General features: G+C 40.4%; 2 protein-coding genes across 3 annotated transcripts in view; one reads left to right on the plus strand and one right to left on the minus strand.

Annotated features, from left to right (window-relative positions):
• Positions 1-11137, minus strand: part of slc24a5 (solute carrier family 24 member 5) — a 14149-nt gene extending 3012 nt beyond the window's left edge. Inside the window, exons 1-8 of the mRNA XM_057840024.1 lie at positions 10843-11137; positions 6140-6319; positions 5863-5946; positions 5651-5754; positions 5465-5565; positions 4708-4994; positions 3943-4149; positions 220-321 (exon numbers count right to left, since the gene is read on the minus strand). Of these exons, the coding sequence (XP_057696007.1) occupies positions 220-321; positions 3943-4149; positions 4708-4994; positions 5465-5565; positions 5651-5754; positions 5863-5946; positions 6140-6319; positions 10843-11005 (1228 nt within the window). The 5' untranslated portion in view covers positions 11006-11137. The remainder of the gene's footprint in view (positions 1-219; positions 322-3942; positions 4150-4707; positions 4995-5464; positions 5566-5650; positions 5755-5862; positions 5947-6139; positions 6320-10842) is intronic.
• A 2576-nt stretch (positions 11138-13713) lies between these two features.
• LOC130914581 (E3 ubiquitin-protein ligase RNF128-like) overlaps positions 13714-17380 on the plus strand; it is a 64531-nt gene continuing 60864 nt past the window's right edge. The window contains exon 1 of one of the 2 annotated variants that reach the window (XR_009062963.1): positions 13714-13858. The gene's annotated coding sequence lies outside the window, so the exon portion shown is untranslated. The remainder of the gene's footprint in view (positions 13859-17380) is intronic. The other variant, XM_057833907.1, reaches the window with a different exon arrangement.

A 17380-nucleotide genomic window follows, 5' to 3' on the forward strand; every position in this document is an offset into this window, starting at 1 on the left:
AGTTTTCTCCCTCAGAAAAATACTAATTAAGTTATCATGAGGAAACCTGGAACAAATTGACGTTACGCCCATTGCTGGGTGGCCACACGTGTATCTCACTGTTCATCTTTCAGTAGAACATTAAAAGGACATGAGTTTAATCTGGTGTAACTCTCCAATTGTGACACCAGTCCTGAAACATTTCTGAATAATCTTAAATTATATGGCAATTTGTTTTACCTTCTCTGGCCACCATCACACTGGCTACAGTATCTGGTATACTGGTTCCAGCTGCAAGCAGAGTGAGTCCCATCACTGTATCAGGGATGCCAAGTGTCTCACCTTATTAAACACAAAATGAGAAATAAAGGTCCCATCTCGAATAGACCTAACACAGTACTAAAATGACTTTGTAACTTCAATCTTGAGAGATTCAAATAATAGAACTAAACAAAACTGGGAAAAAAGATATTTTATAACTTTCTGTAAAATGTGATTTTAAATGCAAATTCTGTTGAATAAATTAGGAAACCCCCACATTCAATCCCACTTAAAATGGCTAAAATCACACACAAGGGTTCACATTACGTGCACATGATTGGAAAATCATTAGTGTTTTGAAGCAGACTTACCTAATTTAAACCTCATATTTAGTTTGGTGTGCCCCTAACTGTTTGAGAGAAAACCATGACGAGATCAAAGGAGCGACCTGGGGCCTTCAGAAAGAAGATTGTAGACTCTTACGAGTCTGGTAAGAGATTTTAAAAGAATGTGAAATCAGCCATTCCACTGTCCGGAAAACAGTCTACACGTGGAGGACATTCAGAACAACTGCCAACATGCCTACGTCTGGACGTCCAAGCAAGTTCACCCCGAGAGCAGACCGTAAGATGCTAAAAGAATTCTCCAAAAACCCTAAAATGTTAGCACAGGACCTTCAGCAGGCTCTCGCTACTGTTGATGTGAAAGTGCATGCCTCAGCAATCAGAAACTTCACAAGTTTAACCTTCGTGGGAGGTGCGCAAGGAGGAAACCCTTGCTCTCCAAAAAGAACATGAAGGCCAGTCGAAAGTTTGCCAGAGTGAATGTGGAAAAAGAACAGGACTAATAATGGAATTATGTTCCAGAACGGAAGACATGTTTGGCATAAACCCAATACAGCATTCCAGGAAAAGAAGCTAATACCAACTGTGAAGCATGGAGGTGGACGTCACGGTTTGGGGATGCTTTCCAGCAGCTGGACCTGGACAGCTCACAATCATAGAATCCACCATGAATTCTACAGTCACTGACAAAAGTCTTGTCGCTTATCCATTTTGTAGAAACAATTGCTAATAACCTGACTTTTAATTATTCAATTGGTTTCAGAAATGGCTCATATGAAAGCTAAGACCCTCCCAAATTATGTTGAATGTACAACAATATACTTGTTTCACTGAAAAAAGATTTATCATTTAATGAAGACATAAAGGTCGAATTTTTGCAAGACAAAAGTTTTGTCGCCTACAGAAAGTAGTGTGAAAATGGAATTTTTTTTTACTTCAAATACAAAATATGTCACATAACAAGTGAATTAAGTAGTGGTCCTGTGAGATCCAAATTGAATATTTTGTATGACTTCCATGGGCTTGAAGGACTGCATCCATGCGGTTCGGCAAGGATTCATATAATTTATTGATGAAGTTATCAAAAACATCAAAGAAAGCAGTCTTGCATGCCTCCCACAGTTCATCAACATTCTTGGGTTACGTCTTGCATGCTTCCTCTTTCATCCTGTTCATGTCTGGTGACTGGGCTGGCCTGTCCTGGAGAATCTCTATCTTTGCTTTGAGGAACTTTGAGGTAGAGATTGAAGTATGCGATGGAACACAATCCTGCTGCAGAATTTGTCCCTTTTTGTGGTTAGGAATGTCAGAGGCAGTAAAGATCTGTTGATATTTCGGACTATTTATGTTGCCTTCCACCCTGCAGATCTCTCGCACGCCTCCACACTGGATGTAACCCCAGACGATGATTTTGCCACCACCAAACTTCACTGTTTTCTGAGTTTATCTCGGATCCATGCGGTTTCCAGTAGGTCTCCTGCAATATTTGCGGCGACTGTGGTATAATTCAATGGAAGATTCATCTGAAAAATCCACCTTTTGCCAAAAAACTGTGAAGTTTTTGTGGTGGCAAAATCATGGTCTGGGGTTACATCCAGTATGGAGGTGTGCGAGAGATCTGCAGGGTGGAAGGCAACATAAATAGTCCGAAATATCAACAAATCTTTACTGCCTCTGACATTCCTAACCATAAAAAGGGACAAATTCTGCATCAGGATGTTGCTCCATCGCATACTTCAATCTCTACCTCAAAGTTCCTCAAGGCAAAGAAGATCAAGCTCCTCCAGGACTGGCCAGCCCAGTCACCAGAGATGAACAGGATGAAAGAGGAAACATGGAAGACGAAACCCAAGAATGTTGATGAATTCTTGGAGGCAAGCAAGACTGCTTTCTTTGATGTTCCTGATGACTTCATCAATTATATGAATCCTTGCCGAAGCCCATGGAAGTTATACAAAATATTTGTGTCTCACAGCACCACTACTTAATTTGCTTGTTATGTAAAATATTTTTGTATTTGAAGTACATTTTTTGCTCAGTTTTCACACTATTACTTTCTGTAGGTGACAAAACTTTTATCTTGCCAAAATTCGACCTTTATGTCTTCATTAAATGATAAATATTTTTTCAGTTAAATATATTTTTGTACATTCAACATCATTTGGGAGGGTCTTAACTTTCATATCAGCCATCTCTGAAACCAATTGACTAATTGAAAGTCAGGTTATTAGCAATTGTTTCTATAAAATGGATAAGCGACAAGACTGTCAGGGACTGTATTGTGTATCAGAGGGTGCTTGAGGAGCATGTGAGATCATCTGTGAAAAAATTAAAGCTGACGCGAAACTGGACCCATCAACATGACAATGACCCAAAACAAACCAGGAAATCCACCAAGGACTGTCTGAAAAGGAAGAAATGTCCTCGAATGTCTGAGTCAAAGCCCAGATCATAATTCCATTGAGATGCTGTGGGGTGACTTGAAACAGGCTGTTCATGCAAGAAACCCCTCAAGCATTTCACAACTGAAAGTATTCTTCGTTGAGGAGTGGGGCAAACTTTCTTCAGATTGACATCAAAGGCTGGTAGATGGCTACAAAAAGCGTTTCACTGAAGTTATTTCAGCCAAAGGGGGTAACACTAGCTATTGGGTGGTTGGGTGTCCTAACTTTTTCCTCAGAATATACATTTTTGTTGATATAATTGGTTTAATGGTGAAAAAGATATAAATTTATGTTGTTAACCTGCTATTAAATCTTTCTTTTCCAGAGATAAAGAAAAACGATCAGACATTGATATGTAAACATTTCTTAATAAAGAACTGAATATTTACTGGGGTGTCATAATTTTTTCACATGACTTTACACTCGGGATCCAACATGACAGGTGTGAGTTATACCTCTTGGGTCTCATGCTTACTCTTTTACAACACTCCAACCATGAGAGCAAACTTGACTACGGAATAATAATCTCATTATGCTTTGGTACTTGCGCCGTCACATGATGAATGTTGACCTTCACCACACCCCCCCAGCCTGCACTGAGTTGTAGCTAAAGCCTTTCTGGGAGCTTTGCCCGTTGGGGAGTGCTCTGTGTACACCCTGTGTTCACATGACTGTTCCTTGAGGTGAAGGAACTAATCCTACATTGGCTCGGCAGTCAGCACATGCTTGATTGGAGTTGCACCACCTCTTTGCCTCACCTCTCATCTTTTTAGGATCATGACATGTCAGGAATGAAGCAGCAGACCAACATGTGATTCTGATCTCCATTTTCCAACCACCGTTGGGATTCACAACTTTCACTATAAAGTGTTGATTAAAACAACAGACCCGTGAAGGAAGATAAAACCGCTTACCGACAACTGTGACCATCCACACCAGGATATACGTGAAACCCGAGATCCAGACCGCAGACATGATAAAGGTAACGACGAACCACTGCTTCCAGAAGCGCTTCCTGCAGTCAGGGATGGTCAGGAAAAGCAGCACAATGATTGGTAGCGATAAGACCCACACGATCCTTTTCCAGTCACTCTCCGGCACAGTGAACACACCTTTATGTTCTGTGAAGAAATTGAAAATGACAGCTATTGTATATGAGCACAGGCTTAAGCACCTGCATTTACATTGACATCCAGTGCTGATGCTGCCTACACCCTGAAAATGCTTTCAACCGCTGCAAAATACTGGACTGTCTCAGAAAATTAGAATACACAATATTCTAATTTTTTGAGACAGTCCTGTGTATATATACAGTCTCAAAGTCTCAAAAAATTAGAATATTGTGTATTCTAATTTTCTGAGACAGTCCAGTATGCTGGCATGGCTGGTTAAGAGTGTCCTGTTGCTGGCCACGAGTGCACCCATGTCAAAGAGAGAAGATGGAAGAATGCGGGAATAGGGGGGAAAAAAAATCTAAATTTCGATCAGTTTTTCAGCAGGCCTTTACGCTGGTGTGGCCGCTTTAAAGAATCTTATTGCCAGCTGTGTGTGCACGGAGGGAAAAAGCGGGATGCAAGGACTTTAGTGTTGGAGTGCCTTGTGAATGCCTTACTGCATTCTCAGTGCTTTAGACTCTTCACATCTGATTGTTAGAGTTGTGATTGTGTAGCACTTCTTACCATCAGGAATTTCATTGAGGCCATGCAAGCTGAGAGAAAGATGCGAATACCCAGAGTCATCCTGGAAGATCCCGCTGTCCGTCCTGGAGCGGCTGTGGATTCGCAGGCTTTTGTCATCGTGCCAAAGGCCCATCAGAGCTCGTGTCTCGCTTTTTTCTTCCAAGCTATTGCCCAAACAAGTGCAGCAAGGACTGATCTTTCTCAGGACAAACTCACTAATGCGAAGGTCAAAGCACAGGACCACGATGTAGCTGCCATAGACTAGTAGGAGCCAAGTAGCGTCGTACCTGAAAAGAAAACCAAAAGCTTGATGAAATTCCATGGTTGAATTTCCAATGTGTGCAGCTCCATGTCACCTGTTCTTCTGTAACAACAGCATTGACTGAACTCATTGTTTAGATCTTACTACATTGACCTACATTTGATCACAGGGATCAAATGTTTAAAGTCTGACAGAGGTCAGGACCTTCATCGTATTGTTGTTTATAACTTATAAGTCAAATATTATCACATCCACTGTAAATCTGAACTCGTACATTGATCATAGAAATAAAATTGATTCACATAAAGTCTTTCTCTATAATGGTAAAACCGTAGCAGCATATTGCAGTTATTACCATCATAAAAAGTTAACTGCATCTGTGATGTCTTTTCAGTACTGCTTGCATTCTTGCTGTCACGGGTTTGTTCGTCATCAACAGTTTGTTTGTTTTACAAGCATCTACAATTATTTACTTCTATTGTCATGTTCTCTCACCAGTACACCTTGTTATCAAAAATGATGGCAATAACAGCGGCCACACTAATGCTGTACGCCAAGCAGTCCCTAAACAATGGCCAGCAGGTGAGACGTCCTGCCTGGAAGAGGAAACAATAACAGCATTTATGCTTTTACAGTAGTAGATAAGTGGGTCAGCATGTGGATGTGTTGGACGATATGTACCATAGAGGCCAAGAGTCCACATGCAGCACAGATGCCCAAAAGGTTGTAGACAGCCGAGCCCACTATTGTGCTCACCCCTATGTCCCCTTTAGTGACAAAAACTCCTGTGAAACCAAAAAGTTTAAAATATTTCATTTTTTAAAAAAAACATTGTTAGTTGAGGTTAGGTAGTTGTAGTTATAATAAAAACAATGGAATGTCAGTGTGTTTACCCAGGAAGGCCGTCACCAGCTCAGGTGCTGAACTCCCAGCGGCCATGAAGGTAGCACCAGCCACATCTTGGGAGAGTCCCAGACCTGAGGTCACCATACAATAAACATCTGATATTTTGTAAAATCGAGTGTTTGGTTTCAACAAAACACTGTTTATTAATGATCCAAACCTAGTCACCATCTGCCCTTAAAATACACATTTATGATCGAGAACAAAGAAAATCTACATGAACATTCAGACATTCAATTTATGATAAATTATTGAACGCCAGCTTACGCTCACTGATGACTTCTAAGGATGGGAGAAAGTAGTCATCACACACTATAGAGACTGCCAAAAGCATGTAGAAAGTTAGCATGAAGTAAATGACAAGGCCTCCGTCCTTCCTCTCTTGCACGGTGAAGAAGCCCTCAGGGAATTCAGACGATTGAGGTGCGATGCACTCTGTTTCGTTCTCTATAACAGTAACATGTAACAAGTCATATTTAGACCATTTACCTTCCCATGGGAAAAAAAAACATTTTCTGTACATGAATTCAGTTCTTCTTTCACATAGCATTACTAGTTTAACCTGTACCCACCTTTGACAGTCACTGGTACTGCTGAGCTGACCGATTGATTTCTTTGAAAACTCATCGGTTTATTTGATTGGAATAAGGTTTTGAGAGTTGCAAAATCCTTTGTTTCTATGCAGTAACAGAGCATTCTCCGTTACTGCCCCTACCTTTTGAACTCACTCCCTAAACCTATCCGCACCTGTTCAGACCTTCCTAACCCTTCAAAACATTGCTAAAAACTCACCTGGCTTTTAATTTATTTTTCTCTATTGTTCTGTTCACGTTTATTTGCTGCTTCTTTTTTTGATTTAACTGTAAACTGTACTATTGTTGTTATTTAAATCCCACAATTAATGGTCTTAAACATGCACTTGATTTGAATTCTTTTACATTGTTTTTCATAACAGTGGATGCCGTTTTACCACGTTTGCATGACAATTTGCGTTGAAAGTGCCTTGAATGTCATTTTTAAAGCCAATTCAGTAGGTCCTTTTTAACTGTTCTGCAGAAGAGCAGCCCCCTCCTTACTATTCAAGTGACTGGAGCTAATTTGCATATTCTTTGCTCTGATATGCTAGAGGTGTGCCATAATCAGTGTTGTTAATCTTACTGAAAAAAAGTAATTAATTATAGTTACAAATTACTTCTCCCAAAAAGTAATTGCGTTAGTAACTCAATTACCTGAATGTAAGAGTAATTAGTTACTTGGCAAAGTAATTGATGATAATTACTTTTTTTTTTCCTTAAAAAAAAAAAAAAAAACATTGGCCACACTATGTGTTAATGCTAAGTTTTTTTTGTGAAGGTTTTTGGTACAATTGGCCCGAGCCCAATTCTTTACCCTAATTTACCCTTCACCCTGAATCAACTGTTAAAAGTTGTTAAAATTGCTCCCATTATTGCATTAGTTCCCTTCTCTCTACTTTTGACAAATGAAAGTTTTAAAACTATTTCATCATTTAAAGATAGATTCAAGTCAAGATTTTGCCGATTTAGAAGTATTTTAGATAAAAAGTTACTTAGGTTCGTTAGGAAGGTTCTCTACAACAGAGCCGTAATAAAAGGTCTACTGCTTTAAGATGGCGGCTGTTTACTAACGCATCTAGTGCCGTGTCTGTCATTTTGCATCTAGTTATATCTATATACAGTATATGCAGTGTTGTTAATTTTACTTTAAAATAGTAATTAATTACAGTTACAAATTACTTCTCCCAAAAAGTAATTGCGTTAGTAACTCAGTTACCTGAACGTAAGAGTAATTAGTTACTTGGCAAAGTAACTAGTGATAATTTTTTTTTTTTCTAAAAACAAACAAACAACAACAACAACAAAAAAAAACAAACCAAAAAAAACAGGTCACACAATGTGAAGTTTAAAGGATTTGGGGGACAATTGGCCCTAGCCCAATTCTTTACCCTCCACTTAACTAGACACAAGGGTATTGCGATAACTAGCTAGTAACCTTTGCTATGTGTGGAAGTCATTTAAAGTTGTGAATCAACCGTTAAAGTTGTTAAAATTGCTCCCGTTATTGCATTAGTTCCCTTCTGTCTACTTTAAACATGTGTAAGTTTTAAAACTGTTTCATCATTTAAAGATAGATTTAAGTTAAGATTTTGCCGATTTAGAAGCATTTTAGATTTAACAAAAAAAAACAAACAAAAAAAATAGGTTCGCTAGGAAGGATCTCTACATCAGGGCCTTCCTGAGAGGTCTACTGCTTTAAGATGGCGGCTGTTTACTAACGCATGTAGTCCTTAAAACATGTTGGCAATGCAGCTGTGTCAGTTTTTGCATCTAGGTCTATAATATGTTATCTACCGTGTCATGTGGGCGTAGCCGTCAGGTATTATTGGAGCCACCTAGCATCGCGGTTGCAACGGCGTCTTCCCCACTGCTGCTCTGCTCTCGTCCCCGTGAGTCCGTTTCTCTCTGACTTTTTTTTATTCAACCAACTTAGTAACGCATAGTAACGCACGCCTTCCCGCCTCAGTAACGGTAACGGCGTTGCCAAGATGAGAAAAGTAATTAATTAGATTACTCATTGCTGAAAAAAATAACGCCGTTAGTAACGCCGTTATATTGTAACGCCGTTATTAACAACACTGGCCATAATGCAGAAGCTTGTTGGCAATTCATGTGTGCTGATAGGCAGACGTGTCTATAACTCTTTTGAAAATGACATGAAGCTTGGCTATTTTACAAATAAACAAAAATAGCATTTTCACTCACTTCTCATTCCAACGCCGTTATGTGCTCGTGTATGCGCAGAGTGGTGTACTTGAGTCAGGAGGCAAGCTTTCCCCTAAGACTTCGGGTTATAAAATCCTTAAGACTAGTTAAATAAAACATTGAGTCTCTTGACGCCAACACACATTCCGTGTGGAACTCATCGTCGTCTTGCAGGTGTCAGGAGACAATGCACAGGACCGACATGGACGGCGACTTTTGGTGATGAAGAAGCCGGAGAAGTGTCTCTTCCTTGCCGGTCAGACGGCAAGGAACGAGGCGGAGGAAAAACTTTATCGAGCGAGAATCATATGAGGACGGCGACTATGGCTCTGTTCAGACTGCAGGCATATCTGATTCCAATCAGGTTCCTCATCAAATCTTATTTTTAGGGCTGACCGTTCACACTATTTTTAGAAAAGTGTCCTAATCGGATCTAGGCCTGTTCAGACTGGACCACATTAAGTACACACCTGACATGTTCCTGTGGCAACGAAAGCCTCAGGCAGCATACAGTCATCCAGTGACATCACCAACAGACAAAACCCATCTGGGCTGTTCAGACTGAGAAGCATCTTGTCCATATCTGATATGAAAATACCTCCAGTACCTGGTATCAATGGCCTTGTTCAGACTGGAAGTCAAAATCATATTTGTAGTCCATTCAGGTTGAAACTGGATGCTTTTTTTGTAGTCTGAACAGTCACAAAGCACAGAAATTAGATTTTTGCGAGACGCCTTGAAACCACATACGGGAGGTAGTTTCATATCAGAAATGGACAAGATGCTTCTCAGTCTAAACAGCTCAGATGGGTTTTTGCTATCTGTGACATCACTCTATGCTGGATGACACCTTCGTTGCCACAGCAATTTGTAAGGTGTGTCGATAATGTGGCCTAGTCCAGATCTGATTTGGACTCTTGTGAAAAATAGTATTTAAAAAAAAACAAAAAAAAAAACAAAAAAAAAAAAACAAACGGCCAGCCCTAAAAACCAGATTTGAGGAGGAATCCGATTGGATGCCTGCAGTCTGAATGCAGTCACTCTCGAAAAATCAGATCTCTGTGCTTTGTGACTGTTCAGACTACAAAAGAGCTATCCAGTTTTAATCTGGATAGGCTAAAAATCCAATTTGATCTACCAGTCTGAACATTGCCTTAGCGACGAAGAAGCCGGTCGACGGATGTACCTCAACCGGGTAATTGGCGGCGAGTGTTGTTGGTGGGGCGGTTAAAGTCGATTGCTTACAAGACTAGGAGCCCGACTTTTGGCGGTACACAAGCCGGCCGGCGGAGATGTGGACATTGCTTTTAACCGAATTATCATTTATGAAATGGGAAGATGCCAACACTAAGCAATAATTAAAATATACTGGATTTAACAAGAGCTCAATTTGCTCCTAGATTATAAATATCCACAAGCCCTATAAATAGTTAAACATATGTTTTGAACAGGCATTTCTTTGGTCAGTATGGTCATTATGAAAGTGGAGAGTGATGTGGATGGAGGTTGGGCAGTGACAAAGACAGGAACTGGTCGTGCGACAAAAGTATTGCACTAAACTACAGCATTTGCACATATATAGATTTAAAAAATGTATTATTTATATTGGCTCAGTGCTGCTGATAATAGTGGGAGTGAAAGATGAACATAGAGGGCAGGTACTTGTATCTTTGTGCACAATTGCAATTAAAAAAAAACAAAAAACACTGCTAACACAACCAGTCTTATGCATGAAACAGTTCAAAATATTGGAAACTGATTAGAGTGCCTGTTTAAGAAATACCATTGTTTTATTAATGGCTAAATGCTTTGGAGTTAATACACTGCCTGGTGGCTGAGGCCCCAAAATTTCAAACTTGCAGAAAAAAACTAAAAGTAATTGTTTGAACTCTTAAATTCCAATTCCACACCAAAGAGACAAGGGCATTAGTGAAGCAAACACTGTCACAGTTGCTGCAGGCGCAATCGATTACACTTGAGGCGCAAAATGAGGCGAAACATTTATAATGAGGCGTTTAATAGCTCAGACACGTTGCATCGGCTTAATCCCCTGAGACTTACAGTCGCAATCGAAGCAAATGTCGCTGATAAAATCACAGTGCCGAGTAGCAAAGTAAAAATGTTTGATACTAAAGTATATTTTTTAAGTTTATGTACTATACTTGAGTATTTCAAGTGTGGTCTACTTACCTAATGCACGGCGGACTCTGATTGTTTGGTTCAATTCAGACGTATGGGCTGTGAATGATATAAGATGCACGCTGCAGTACAGGAACAGGACAAAACCCAAAAAGTAAGGTATAAAATCTCTTCTTTTCTTGCTCTGAAGAGCTGCAACTTTATTTGTGGCCATTTGAGTTTAAAAAAGGGGATTATTCCAAGAAGTCATGTATGCTAATAAAGCGACAGTACAAGCTGAGAAGGGAGTGAGCAAAAGAATGAAATAAAGAAAGAGAGGGTATTGAAGCAGGAAAGCATCTTTTAAGCCCTGCGTCGTGACTAAGAATGTGGGGCGGATCACGAGTTGAATCATTCCAGTTGAGCAGACTGCAGCCGGGAGGGGGGGATCAGATGAAGTCTTAAAAATAAAAATATCACAACTAGATAAACCACATTCTGATGTGATTAAAACCACATTTCAAAAACTAAATATTACATGTCTATCAATAGCCAGCTTTGTTTGATCAAATGGACTGACTTGAGCAAAAAGTGCAGCAAATTTCAATTAAAAAAAATATCAAGATCAGTATGACTTCATTGAAGATTTTCAACCATGTGTTTTTTGTTTGGATTGTAATACCTTTTGTACAGCAAAGTCAAACCGCGCCGCAAACAAGATGATTTCAAATCTGTGATGGTGTGATGTCAAACTCCTAAAGACACTGAAATGCATAGGAAACTGCTTACCGTTATACCAATAAAACACAACAGGTCTTACACAGTTTACAAACACACCAGCAACCCCCATCTCCCCTAATTCGCTCCCATCTAAATACAAAGCCTCAATTTAATTACTTTAGAACTTATCTCAAGAACATAGGAGGTACATAACATTGAAGATAATGTAAACATTGACTTTTTTTTTTTTTTTTAACATAAATGAACAAAAGTAAGTCCAAATTACTCTTACATTGTGCACATTGAAAGGGAATTTATTTGGAAGATAACACAAACATTGACTTTTATTTTTAATTGTAAGGAAATAAATAAGTAGCCTAAACAAATTTTAACAAAAATATGTCCAAATGTGCACGTTAATATGAAAGTACCTCTCCACCAAAACAAAATACGTCGGTAGGTAATGGCCACTGGCCTGATGCCTCCGGAGCAGGGACATCGTTGGATGGCATCTGCTGGCCTTATGCCGCTGGAGGAGCAGAGATGTCATCTGGTGGAGGCCGCTGGTCAGGTGTCGCCGAAAGAGGAAAGACAAGGGATGGAGGCTGCGGTCCTGGCGCTGCTCAAAGCCGAGATGAGGGATGGCGGCCATTGGCTGAGCAACACCATAGCCAAGATGAGGGATGGAGACCGCTGGCCGGGTCCTGTTGGAGCTAAAGCGTGTGGAGGTGATTGCTGGCCAAGCGCTGTCAAAGCCAGACCTGAGGGACGTCAGCTGCTGGACGGGCGCCTCTAACGCTGAGACCAGGGATGGTGACCACTTCAGAATCTTTAGAACTTTACAATCTGTCCAAAAGTGCTCTTGAAAATGATCAACTTTTGAGTTTGCGTCCTAACATGACACTTGTTTTTGCTGCCACCACTGCCACTGTTAATTCAAACCTTCAAATAGTAGTTACTTTGATTGGAGTTAAGGCGTGCTTTTTCATGACCAGAGAGAAATGGATAGCTCCATTCATGTTGATTGCTCTGAGGCTGGAATATTCTCCATAGCCCATGTCACTGTTATCTGAGAAATGGCGCAATTCATACTGCTTGATGGATTTTAAGTTCACGTTGGTGTGGCATCTTCTGATCTTTACTGTGGACAATTTTTACAGATCTTGTAGCACCAATTCCCACCTTTTCTTAAGCATTTCTGGAGCCAACCCAATTTTGTCCCGACAATGTTGTTGCAAAATCTACTTTCCGGTGAGACTTGATGGTGCCAAGAACCCTAAGGCACTATAGATTCAGGCTAAGGTTGGTGGCACCCCTCTTTTTGTAAATGGATGCTCTTTGACAACCACTCTGAACTGAAGGTCATCTGAGGAAACACTCCACTGTACACCAAAAATGCATTAAATCACAGACTCTTTCTATGTGATATCCTGCACTTTGATACTAGGCACATTCCTGTTTTGGTATCATATCTAATATGTTTTTACTGTTGGAGATGAATTTATGTAATCTCTGTTTTTCTTTGTTGCAGAGTTTTCTTGATTGACTTACTAGCTTGATTGCTTTAGAATCAGCTGACACACGAACCAATCCGTCATCAACATAAAATGAAGGTGAATGAAATCAGTTGCGCTTTGGTCAAGCTGATCTTTAAATTCTGTAGCTAAATACTTCAGGCCAAAATTTGCTCAACCTGGTGAGGAAGCTTCTCCTCACAGGTGCACCTTGATTCAAAACACTAATGGCGGAGATGCCAAATGCCCTTCTCCCACCATTAGAACCTTAAATAGTCTAGGTCTGCAGGTCTTATAAATTATTGGGTGGCAGTCTTTAATAGGGGTTTTAAAATAATCTAAGTGTTTTTTCCCAAGATTTTTCAAATTCTGTTTGTTCAATTTTAAAAATAATAATAGAGTTCATATGTACTATGTAAACATGTAGTAAATCCTACACATCCCATGCATTTCCATTAATTTGATAAGCAAAAGATAAAATTTAGGTTGCTGTTTGCATGAGCATTGTCTGATTGAAGTCAATTTATTTGATTAAATAAATAAAGGTGTGGAACTTGAAACTAAAGTTCTAACAGCTTTACATCTTCTTAAAGTGGATGGAAAACTAAATCTAAGAGGCTTTGAAAATGCGGAATACCATAAGAGCACCTTTATTTGTTTGCTTCTTGAACGTGATATTGGCTCCCTCAGGTGGCTCGGGAACCAAAAGACAAGTGGTTGCGACATGTTTGGACATGTTGCCCCCCAGAAGCCACTTGGTTGGTTGATGCATAGCTCCCCACTTCCCACTTTCTTGAAGACTTGTCTCACCCACTTCAAACTACTGCAATAAAACAACGGAGATACAGCGCATGGTAAGTTTTTTAAGTGTAATGTTGTTGGTTATTCTTGAACTGGAGGGCATTTTGCATCCATACAATACTGAAACATGCACCTGTTGTATAAATCAGTGTCCTGACTCAGGAGGTTAAATGCTACTACAGATATAAAAAAGTGACTCTCAAAATAACATTTATAATACTAAATGTCTTTAGCACGTGCTATAATTATCCCGCCTTATTGATGACCAAATAACAGATGTAATATTTTAATTGAGATGTTTTTTGTTGCTGTCTTCCTTGTGATTGTTAAAATGTGTTTCAATTTATTCAGCCGTCATATTGTATGTCACAGTAGTAACATGACATGATCAACATAACCCTAGGCTGTTACTCATGACAGTGCTCAACCTATGGAATCTGCACTCCTATACACTATATCATTGTTTTTTTTTATCTATGCTCTCTGCTATTTTATGTTGAATCACATCAGCTGTGCAACATACAGGAAGGCACATGAGACGTGTGTTAGATGTTGATAAAGATGTGAGTGTTTTACTTCAGCAAGCTGGGCCCTTATGTTATGTTTTAAAGTGCCTATGACAGCAAAAAGCTTGTTTATTTATTAATCCCGCGCCATGAAAATGAATGACTTCCTGGTTTGAAGAAGAATGCGAATATGACGTCAGCGGGCTAATCATCTTCAGTATACAGGCATTACGACAGTATGCAGAACGACTGCGGATTCAGCTGGTTTTGCGGATTATATTGTTTACTTTTCGCATCACGCCAGCCCAATGTGCTGCAGGCTTTTGTTGCTGCACCAGGGAGAGGCGTGTGAGCCTTTTTGGGTTTCAGAAAGTTCCCGTTCACTGCGGATAACTGCCAAAACAAGTCTGACAACTGTAGGCCCATTGGACCGACAAGGAAGTGAGTAAACTACATGTTTTATAATTTATTTTATGTCAAATACTGGGATCATGGCACACGTTTAAATAAGGAGGTGGCATTTTGTGGGTGACAATGCTCCATGTCCCCCGAGAAGGCCACTTGGCCGACGACCGCCGGCTTGTCACACACCATGGTCACTTCCACCTTATCTGCCCTATTTGCGTGCCTCCGAGAATGCGCTTTCCTCGGCTAGGCCACAAGTAGCCTCCCGCTCCGACGTTGACCGGTTTGGCTGGCCAATCCTGCCCGCTCGGTCTTATTTGCGTGCTCGCCGAGAATGCGCTTTCCTCGGCTTGGCCACGAGCAGCCCCCTGCCGGTTTGTACTCCAAGAATGGGCTATTTTCGGTGTTCATTCCCGGCGACGATCACTGCCAGCCCGCTGTGGCCGCAGCAGAACGACGAGCCGTAACTTCCTTGTCGCCGGAAGCTAGCCGATCGGTGAAGACAATCAACCCCGCCGCCGTGTGTGACATGAGTCGGGTTAGTTTTGAGTGATTTTTCGTTTTCGAAAGGTGAGAATAAGACTTTCGGTTCGGGTTAGCATGTCGGCTAGCTGTCACGCCTCCTGTTTTGTTTACCCTCTTTCCTCCATTTCCGAAGCCGGGGCAGGGAAATGACAAAAGCCGGACTAACTCTGGTGGCATAAAATACCCTTTGGGAGAGAAAAGTGTCGGCGGTTATGACCATTATGCAGTAATTTTGTCCTGTCGTACTGAATAAATACATTTTCAATATTTCATATTCCATTTAGCACAAGACTGTTATTTGTCATGACCATACCATTTATTTAGCAATTGGGGAAAAATAGGTAAAAAGAATATCCTGTAAAAATATTGGAGATAGAGATATTGAAAGAATCATGACATTTTGCTGCGCTCTGTCGTATTTTCCTCATTATGAATCTTCCCCTCAATTGGCTGAATTAAATCATATGAAATCTGCCGTGACCTGCTGACGTAATCATCCAGCTGGGGACGCTAGAACGCTATAATGAGCGGCGGGTCTAAACAGCAGAAGACTAATTTCTGGTCATCTGCGCTTTGCCAAATTGTTGTATATAGTCGAATTGTCTCAAAATATGATTATAATTCACATAATAATGCTATTAAGATTTTTTAATGCTGTCACAGGCACTTTAAGATTGTGTTTGACACTAATACCTCTCAGTTTTGTGGTACTGGCCTTCCTCTGTGCCGTTTTTCTGCCGTCCTCATGCACTGGTTTCCTTCCTAACGCCTAACCATCCATGGTTCATTGAAAGCCTAAGTTGTCTGTGGGCGTGAATGTTGGTGAAAACATTTTAAACTCATGGCTATTGAGTAAGCAAAGTAGTTGACTGAATGGACTATTACCTCTTTTTGTTGCTCCCAAACCATCCACTTGCCTTTTTCCTTGACTTTACAACTAAAACCACATTGACATTTTTTACAGGCTGAAGGCATTTCGTCAAGTCACCACACAAGTAATTGTTCTTATTCTTGTGGAAACTAATGTCCTACTCTACCGTTTTTCGTTAAACCGATCGTCTTGAAACTTGGTAGCTACGTACCAAAGGCTTGTCTCTTTGCTCCCTGGAGTCCGGTTTCTGATTTTTTTTTTTTTTGGGGGGTGGGCGGTAGGTCCGATAAATTAATTACGGACTTAGATTTGCCTGTAGTTTACAAGTTAGCCAGTAGAGGGCATGTGAGCCATTTGTCACATTCTTTCCATCCTTTAATCAATAGTACACTTGAGTAAAGAAGGAGCTGTGTCAGAATGCTCTTAATTGATTAAAACTCAGTCTTCAGCACTAAAATACTGGAGATTCATATTCCCAAGTTAGCCAACCTGGGAATCCCACTCGCCACCTGGCACTGGATCAAGGAATCAATGAACAACCTCAATGGGAGTATGTCCAACTCCCATATGATACATTAAAACTGTTCAGACCATAAGGATACTCAGATTCCAATTCTCTGTGTCTAAGCAGCTGAACAGGACACGTTATAAAAAAGGGAGAAGACTGCAGACGGTGATCAAAACAGTATGAAAGGTCATCATCATGCCCCCTTCCTTCTTTGTCCACTATGTACAACTCTCGGTGTCTAGGAAGGGCAAGTAGAATACCTGCTCAACCATTTGCCCTCTTGCACATGCACTCATAACAGCCAAAACAAACAGATGGGGAGACAGTTTCTTTCCAAGAGCTGTCACCATACTCAACTGAAAAATAATGAAAACCGGACATTTTGGTGAATTTATAAAGCCCCACCTGACACAATGGACAGGATGTAAAAACTGGCAAAAGAGGACGTTTGGTCACCCTACTTTAGCCTCAGAGCAACTGATAGGTAAAGAACATAGTCATCTAGACTAGAGGCATTTCTGATGATGTCAACAGAGAAAGAAATATGAAGTTTGACATGGCTTTATTGATCAGGTCTCAGAATCTAGTGCTATGCTGTCTCCCATGCTGACCCGCTAAGGCAGCATTTACAAAACTGTGGCGTTCAGATCTGTAATTGGACCATAGAAGGGGTTAGGCCATTTATTTACAGTAGGGCTGCTGCTATAGAATATTTTAGTAATCGAGTATTCTACTGAAAATTCTATTGAGTAATTAGATG

The sequence above is a fragment of the Corythoichthys intestinalis genome, chromosome 1 (genome assembly GCF_030265065.1).
Source record: "Corythoichthys intestinalis isolate RoL2023-P3 chromosome 1, ASM3026506v1, whole genome shotgun sequence".
NCBI classification, from domain to species: Eukaryota; Metazoa; Chordata; class Actinopteri; order Syngnathiformes; family Syngnathidae; genus Corythoichthys; species Corythoichthys intestinalis.